At 36.8% G+C, this 8,864-nt stretch overlaps 1 protein-coding gene across 1 annotated transcript; it reads right to left on the reverse strand.

Annotated features, from left to right (window-relative positions):
- Nucleotides 1-1,222: 1,222 nt before the first annotated feature.
- Nucleotides 1,223-8,483, reverse strand: LOC144446189 (DBH-like monooxygenase protein 1 homolog). Its single transcript, XM_078135943.1, has 12 exons — nucleotides 8,187-8,483; nucleotides 6,988-7,134; nucleotides 6,326-6,508; nucleotides 5,933-6,019; nucleotides 5,434-5,613; nucleotides 5,176-5,284; nucleotides 4,503-4,669; nucleotides 3,883-4,065; nucleotides 2,994-3,053; nucleotides 2,561-2,712; nucleotides 2,243-2,408; nucleotides 1,223-1,500 (listed from the first exon to the last, which is right to left on the reverse strand). Exons 1-12 carry the CDS (start codon nucleotides 8,481-8,483, stop codon nucleotides 1,351-1,353), a joined length of 1,881 nt encoding a protein of 626 aa, XP_077992069.1. The 3' UTR covers nucleotides 1,223-1,350.
- Nucleotides 8,484-8,864: the final 381 nt, after the last annotated feature.

Raw genomic sequence — 8,864 nt, forward strand, 5'->3', positions numbered from 1 at the left:
CATGAAAAATAGCAATGCAGCATAGGTTTTTTACTACATCCATGTACAAGAGTTTATCACCACAGCCATATACCAGCTATGTTAGCATAATTGTAACATAGGTATTTCCCACAGCCATGTACCAGCTATATGTGAGCAATGCTTGTCAGATATGAACAAAGGGATTGCTACAGGGTTTTATTCCATCCATAGCTGTTACATGTATGTGCACAAATGTGTGCTAGGTATGCAATACACAGCTATGGTGTCAAGGAAGGGTGGGGGGTTACGAAAAAACTTTCAAGCCAAGTAGGGGTCACTCAAATGTTGTGGATTTTCGAAGCAATTCCTCCACCCATCCCCCAGCAGGTCGTAAATAATGAATGAAATAATCCCTAAATCCAATGTGTGCTTCTACTTTCGAAAAACGATGTACAAAAAGTCAAAGAACATACGTCGATCGTCAAGGGCAAAGTCAAGTTTCAGTGGACGCGTTTGGAGAATATTTTTTCCAAAATGATTTATAAAATCAGATCATCCGGCGATCGGGTTAATCAAGACAAGTGAAAAATGAAGTGATTGGACTTGAAGGCTAAAATAATGCATGTTATAGTAACAGAAATATCGAAATCCAAATAAATAATATCCACAAATATAGACCTATAAGGGGATATAGCGGTCAGGGATTGAATTCGACTACTTTTCTGGTATACTTTGCGAGACGATATACAATTCAATCCGGTAGACGAAAGATATGACAGAGATGATATAGAATTGTGTACGGATGCTCTGAAACATCACAGGTGAGAATCGTCAAGTCTTGATACAATTGCTGTGGTTATATATATATATATATATATATATGTAATATGTCTATATTGGAGTAAACAGTGCTCAATACATATGTATTATGTATGTAGAGCGGTATTTATATATGATATACATTGATTTTTCACGTAGGAAGCCATGATAAATTGTTTTATGAAATAAAAATCCAAAATAAATACCAAATCGTCATCCTTATGGCCACCTTAAACCATAATATATGATAGATGATAGATGATGTGGGTGGGTATAGTGAGCGTGAAATTCAAACGACTCAGCTCAGGTTTATAAACAGTCTAGAGCTTATTTCTCTCAATGTGGTTTATTAATACACTGATTGGAAAGATGTTGCTTAATTATCTATGTTTTTGTTACAATGTTGATTTGATTTTTTTGTTCAGGTTTGCTCTTTTCACACTTTTGATCAGTGCATCTGAATTGCAATTATCATTTCTGATGTAATTATTTTCAAAGCGAAAATCTATGAAACAATATTTGACAAGTTTTCAATGTTTGATTTGATTAGAAAAGTAATTGTAATGGTAACTATAACAGATAGAGGGCGCTAACAAGTATGGTAAGGATGACTGCTATGCCAAGCTTCAGAGTTGTAGCAGCTGATTCTGATACACAAATACTCTCTGGTTCAGGCAATGGCGGGAGTGGTTCTTGTAACAAAGTAAGGTTGAATAATTCCTGTGGAGATAAGAATATAATCAAATAGAGTAAGTGCTACTGATGAAGTACAGTACGTTTCATGTTAGCGTTGACTGACCAAGCAAGAACCAATAAGAAACTTAACTTGACTCTACACATTAAGACAGTGAGATCGTAATTTCTTGCAACATTTCGTCTAAATGAAATAATCATTTAGACATTCTGTAACTAGACGCAGACACGTGGGCGCCAATGTTTTGACGTCACCATTTCATATCTACACGGTGGCGTGTTTATTCAAACAAAATGTTGCAATGTTCATTCAATCTTGCTATCTTCGAAGTGTAGCATTTACAGTTTGTTATTGATTTCTGCACGGTTGTCTCAAACAGCGCAAATGAACGCTATCATAAAACGGGTTGTAGGATTACGGTAAATAGTGTACTAGAAAAAACAATGCTGCAAAATGTCCAATATTCGGATTATGATGAATGACTAATACATACATTCGCAAACTTTGCAATGGCTCTTAATTACCCAAGCCAAATTTCAGGTCAATCTTTGTAGTGGTTCACGTAGGACACTTTATTTTCCTTAGGTTCAAGTGCTCACGTTATAAATTTCTTTACTTGAAATAGTCATAAATAACATGACTCCGGTTTCAGTTTAAGTGACAACGTTATTAGTTCTAATTAGTCAACAGTAGATTCTATCAAAATCTTAACTATATAGATGCAGTGGACCGTCTGTTTTAAAAAAGTAATGTATCAAAGGTACTTACAGTCTTTCCATCTGTGCCACCAAACTCACAATAATACGTGAACCCTGCATGGTAGCTGGCCATCACAGCATCCATTTGAGTCTCAGTCCAGGCAAGTGAGGCTAGGTATTCATCTAGTCGTTGACCAGCATATTCCTCGGGTGATATAATTGTCGGTATGAAGGTTCTAGAAGATGGGAAAAGAAATGATATAACGTAATTGATTAAAAGTCGTTTGAGCCTCTGAAATAAAAAATCGTGAACGTCTTATGTGATTTCATTTAAGACAGCTTGATATCATTCTCAGTTAAGATAAAGAAAACATCAGAAAGTACTTACTCATAGTTCAATCTTACATCAAGGATATTCGCTCCTGTCAGAGAAGCAACTATTACTTCCATGAAAGGAAGGCTTCCACAGTTGGACAGTGTCTTGCGGGGATAATAATACATGAAATGAAGACACATCTCCTCCTTAGTACCAAGGCCGCCCTATGACGAACAACGAAAATAATAATTGATACAATGCTGTCACTCTTATCTGGGTCAATAGCTTCACAAGATATGGCCTTTTTATATTTTATTTTCCTTAAATCTGAGCAAGACATATGTATGTATGTATGTATGTATGTATGTATGTATGTATGTATGTATGTATGTATGTTTTTACAAGTAATCATTGGGCATAGTGCGTACGATTATATCTTGCCGCCAATGGCAAAGGAATGTTTATTCGAATGTTATGACGTCAGAATTTAATTAGATTGACTTACATATGTAACACCGGATCTACCCTTTGTGTTGTACATACACTGCGTCACCAATTCATCGCCCTGGGGGGGGGGGAAGAATATTTATAACATATGTACAATAACAGAGTAGAAAACGATTTCTACATCTAGAAATGATAGTGTACAATAAATAAAGTATGTCTTAACATATATAATATTGAGATATAGTTTATGATCACATATATTTCAGTTTAGACTGTCGACAGTCGTTTGTGCCTGTTTTGCTACGTTTCATCTAAAACAAAGTCGTCGCCTCGCTCCATAGCATATTAATACTAATGCGTACTGATGGGAACTGTGAGTGCCGAAAGCCTCAGCGGCACTCACTCTTCAATCAGTACGCGGTTATAGCATTAGTAATAGTATGGCTCCGGATTGGAGCGAGGCGACGACTTTGTTTTAGATAAAACGTAGCAAAAAAGGCACGAACGACTGTCGACAGTCTAATTTCAGTTGTTTAGTGTTGTTTAGTGCTAACAGTAATTTCGAAAGAACGCAAGATAATGATTATAGTACGCTTGCTAGATTATGCGCAGTTGACACATTTTTTTCATATATACCCTCATGATAGGCCTTGTTATGTGCCAAAGTCTGCAACAGTTAAGGAAACTGTTCCAACGAATTACTGCTATAGTAAGTTTAAATACATGCACAATTGCAGTTACTAAATTTTAGCACACTTGTACAATATAAGCTGATGGTCGATGGCCCTGAACGTGAATAGATACTCATAGCGCGTGCAGGAAAGGACTGTGGTACTCGGCAGACAGGCAATTAAGAATTGTTCTTATATTCATTTCTACGATGTAACAATATAATTATGCTAAGTAATACCTGAGATAGCGACCACGTGATAGTTGTCTGTACTTACAGAGCGTATGGTAGCTGGTTCTTTTAGGTATCTCATTTCCTGGTAGTTAAAGTCGTACGTGTCGTCAACGGCAATTATTGGTAGTTCTACTCCATCCCGGAAGTGGCGAGTTTTCAGCTCAACTCCAGCCAGATGAGAATGCAGTACAGATGCAAATACAGTAATCTCTGAGTCAGCAAGAGTCTGTGAAGTCACGATATGTGTGTAGTAGTGGTAAGTGTTAGTTGATGAATAAGGGAATCTTTTGTAATTACATGGGGGAGGGACGACGATTTTGGCGGTGGGGGAGGGGGCATATTTTACAGATGGAATTAGAGACTTACTTTGATTTTATATTTTACTCTTTATCATAAAAGCTTAGCATTTGGGTGTTTGAGACATACACAATTTTACACGTTTGAGACATACGGGTCTTGTCGTAAATACTTAGCCGACTGAGCTGTCTTAGTATGTTTATGATAATAATACCGCTTGTCATTTACTGACTGAAATCTACCTTATACAATTAATTTAGTCTGACTTAAGTTACACAAAGGAATTCATACACTTGGATGTCCACAGCTGTACATACTTCTGGTGAACAAATCATGTTTTAGTTGTAAACTAAACTTGATACCCACTTTGCTAAGGCATTCTTTAGGACAGTGTCCATTGGTGACAAAATCAGTGGCTCCTGGAGGTATGAAGTGTCCTAGGGTCACTAAATTCCCAATCTCCATTACAGCGGCATCGTTGTCACGTAACACAGGTGTGTAATATATACGAATACCAGACGAGTCTATAAACGCTGAAAGATTATTTAAGAATAATAGAAGATTATATATATATATATATATATATATATATATATATATATATATATATATATATATATATATATATATATATATATAATATTAGTCAGTCTAACTATCTAGATATCTATCCATCTATCTATATATGTATATATCTGTCTGTTTGTCTGTCTGTTTGTCTGTCCATCCGTCCGTCTGTCTGTCGCTAAGTGTAAGGCTTACATCTTAAAGTTAGCATAATACGTAGCGTGTCTAGCCATAAATTGTAGACAGACGTCTATCATTATACTCGTAATAGACACATTTACGAAATGTTTACCCTCTAAAAAAATGTTTAGTTTTCTTCCCGCCATCACAAAAAGTAACAGCACGGTCCTAAGTCCTACATGAGCTGGACAGGATACGACACACTTAAGTTATCAGTCTTATTTGTTGGTTGTTGAACTCCATGTAAACCAAACCTAGCTATAAAAATCTGAGATATAAACTCTATACTTACTATCCCTAAAGTCAGGATTATCATAATGTGTCTCCATCAACACGAAATCAGGATCACCATTCTCTAAATCTCCCAAGGAAAACCCAGCTTCTTCTGGAAGGTAGAATGCCTGTATAATATGTGGTTGAAGGGGACAGGGTTAAAAAGAATGTAACTACACATATTCTTACAAGTTCAAAATCCTTGCAGCAGCCTTGATGAATTAATCATAATGTTTTTTATTAAATAAATAGATAAATGTGACAAAGAAGAACTCACCTCCCCTCCAATGGCCCATGATATAATGACTGACGTACACTCAGTCAAGTTACCAGCCATGTTAGGTGAGTAGCACTCATGACCGTAACCATGTAAATCGTCGTCTACTTTGTGGTGGCACTGATAGATTAAGATGTGGTGGACCAGTGCTTCATGGCCAGGTTGGACTACAGGTTCATACTATAATAATGGAAAGTAGGAAAGACCTTTGAAAGACATAAATATTTGTTTTGTGATGTTGTAAAAGTTACAGCAAATATAATTAAAAGGGACCAAACAACATATGTTCTCTTGTACTTCGACCACATCGACTGTATTGATTGGTCAACCATAAACCCGTTTCCAGACGTACAAATCACACGAATACATACATACATACATACATACATACATACATACATACATACATACATACATACATACTATTAGTATACCTTCTATCCGTCCGTCCGTCCGTCCGTTCGCCTATCGATGATCTATATATAAAATACAACCTTACCTTTATCATATGATGCTTTGAATTGAGTTTTGGCATTTTGAAGGCTTGACACCAATATGTTGTGTCCTTGTCGTGAGGTACGCTAATCTGACAGAGTAAGCAAAGATTAAAATAAATATTCGCGATAACGCAACTGACTCTCCCAGACTATTTCTGTTGTACAAATAACCCCCACCAAGTCTAGTAACCTAATATTCAATATGGGTAAGAACTATTTATTTGCGCATATATCTTTCGGAAGTCGAAGTGGCGTTACGTGATGAAACCCATTGCGTTCATCATCTCCAGCCATCATAGGCATGCGCAGTTGTTGTCCTTTGTTAATTTCACCCTAGTCCTCAGCCTGTATGAGTTATACTATCATATATGACGTTTTGTCTATCAAACACTCACATTTGGGTTCATGAATTCAAAAGTCAGCAAGTCATCTCCTGTTGGCATCTCCGGCAATACAGGACTAACACCACGCAGGTGAACACTACGACTACCACGTTGACCTGTGCCGTGGTAAGCCAGTCCAGTTTCTGATACTGGGTCGTCTGGGTGGTAGGAGTAAATGAGTCGTAGTGTGCCTTCCTGGAATAGGGAATCGTATTAATACATCTTTAATATGCTTACAACAATATACTATAGAGCATTCGTATGGAAAATTTGCATAATATCGGTGAGGAAACAGCAATGTGATTAGGATGAAATTCTGAATATCATATATGAAAATTTTGTGACGAACTTGGATATCTATGCCAATTTCCCAATGATAGTTGCTGAATTACAAGTAGGTTATATTGTTGTCACATCTATTAAACACACTACAAAGGTTATAACGGTGACTCTCCCAAAAAACATCAAAGCATATCAAAGTGACCGACGCCTATTTTCTATGTTGAGTTTAGATAATAGGCATCTATGTGTGCATTATTTCATTTGATAAAACAGACCATTCCGTGCTAAGCACTGTGTTATACTATTTATGGCATCCTTGATGCTTTTTACTTATGTATGATATTTACATATCTCATGTAAACGGATTATGTATGTTTAATAGTTATACTTACTGTTACAACTCTATCGTCAGGGTCACAGGTCTCAAACTGTCTTGAGAAAGTTAATATGGTATGAGTGTCTGTTTCCATTCCTCCAATAAGTTCATAATCCTGGCTGTTGTCAATGCTGGGTTCAGAGTTGGAAGTTGCAAATCGGTCCTTGAAAAAGGAGACAGTTGGAAAAGTGAATATTATACTCACCCAATAGCACCGAAATCCCATCCTCTCTCTTTCTCTGAATATCTGCATCTGTCTGTCTGTCTGTCTGTCTGTCTGTCTGTCTGTCTGTCTGTCTGTCTGCCTGCCTGCCTGCCTGCCTGCCTGCCTGCCTGCCTGCCTGCCTGTCTGTCTGTCTGTCTGTCTGTCTAAATCTCTCTCCTCCCTCCCTCTCCCCTCCTTACTTGTAGATAATTAACATATTGCATGTACCAGATGCAACAGCAGAAAAAATACCATTCAAGAAAGAAAAACTGTTTAATCATTGACATTAAACTTGAAGTCACGTGACTGGGTGTGCTTTTATGACTCATGCGCACACAACCTTTCAGTTACGAAACACTTGGATTTATGACGCCTACAACTTGTCACGATCATATCCTGTATATATGATCATATCCTGTAATGATACAACACTAATATTTTTGAATGAAACTAATTGCAAAATTTATTGAAATAGGACTAAACCAATATCATTTTGAGACTTCGCATTTCACGCATGTTTAGAACCCGGTATAAGAACCCGGTGAAAGATTAGTTACAAACTGAATGGTAAACGTCTTATTAACTGCAGCACCTATAGCGGTACGCGCCGTCTCTTTTTATTAGCAAACCCCACGAGAAAATAAAATGTAAAACGAAAAATGTTTGATAATACAAAATAAAATATATTTTAAAAAAAAAGAATAAAAAAGTTTTACAAATAAAAAACAACGCTGCAATTATTGCAGCTCTTGATTTCGTCTCACACTAAAACTACCGGTACCGCCACAGGTATTCGAATCAATCTGTATGGTTTTTAAAAAAAAATGTGTATAGTAAATAAATTTGTATAGTAAATTTTGTTCGAAAAGACAATCCATAGTGAAATGTTGGTATTTACTATACATATTTTTTTTAAATCATACAGATTGATTCGTGTACCGCCAGTAGTCTGAATGTGCACCAACAGATGTATGGAATTTATTTTCACACGTAGATAAAGTTTTTCTTACCGTAAAAAACACTTCTCCGTCTTTTACCCAACCTATGACTATATCAGCATTGGCCATGCCACCATTAGGAGAGATACCAAAGCCAACATACCCTAGTGTTTCAACATGTATCTCAAAAGTTATCGCAGTGTCGCTTAATTTCCAGTAGAGATGGAATTTCCCAAATTCGTCCAAAATGGCATTGTGGGTGTAGTCATTGGTGTTCGTCTTTGACTTATTATCTAGGGTAGAGGCAGATACGTTGAAGGAGCAAAATGCTGCGATAATCAACGCGAATGTATGTAACGTTGGCGACATGGTTGAGAGATCACGAATGCGCTAGATGTAGCGGCGAACATGAAAATATCGTGCCTAGGTTATGTAATTGTGAATGACGTCACTGGCTAAGAAACCAAACTGCTAGTGTGATTGGTTTACAAGGCAGTTGCAATAAAAATATTAATAAAATATTTACTAGGATACCGTTTGTATTTACAGTAGTTGTCCATTCTGATTAAAATCTGATGTGGTGAAAGCGGCTAAAATGCTTTATTTACCTCTATTTCCATCGTTTTTGTGTCGTTCGTTTTTGTTCCGAGTGATCACCGCCTTCCATTATAGACGATACATAGTGAGTGGACTTGCGTGATCACAGAAATAAGTCTTATTTTACCCCTTTCATATACAATTGGCTAAACA

This window comes from Glandiceps talaboti, chromosome 15, assembly GCF_964340395.1.
Source record: "Glandiceps talaboti chromosome 15, keGlaTala1.1, whole genome shotgun sequence".
NCBI lineage: Eukaryota > Metazoa > Hemichordata > Enteropneusta > Spengelidae > Glandiceps > Glandiceps talaboti.

Coding starts and splice junctions, on each gene's coding strand:
- LOC144446189 (XM_078135943.1), bottom strand. CDS start 8,483: ATGTCGCCAACGTTACATACATTCGCGTTGATTATCGCAGCATTTTGC. Junction 5,614..5,932: donor CAAAGCATCATATGATAAAG/GTAAGGTTGTAT, acceptor CCATTATTATAG/TATGAACCTGTAGTCCAACC. Junction 5,285..5,433: donor CATGGGCCATTGGAGGGGAG/GTGAGTTCTTCT, acceptor CATATTATACAG/GCATTCTACCTTCCAGAAGA.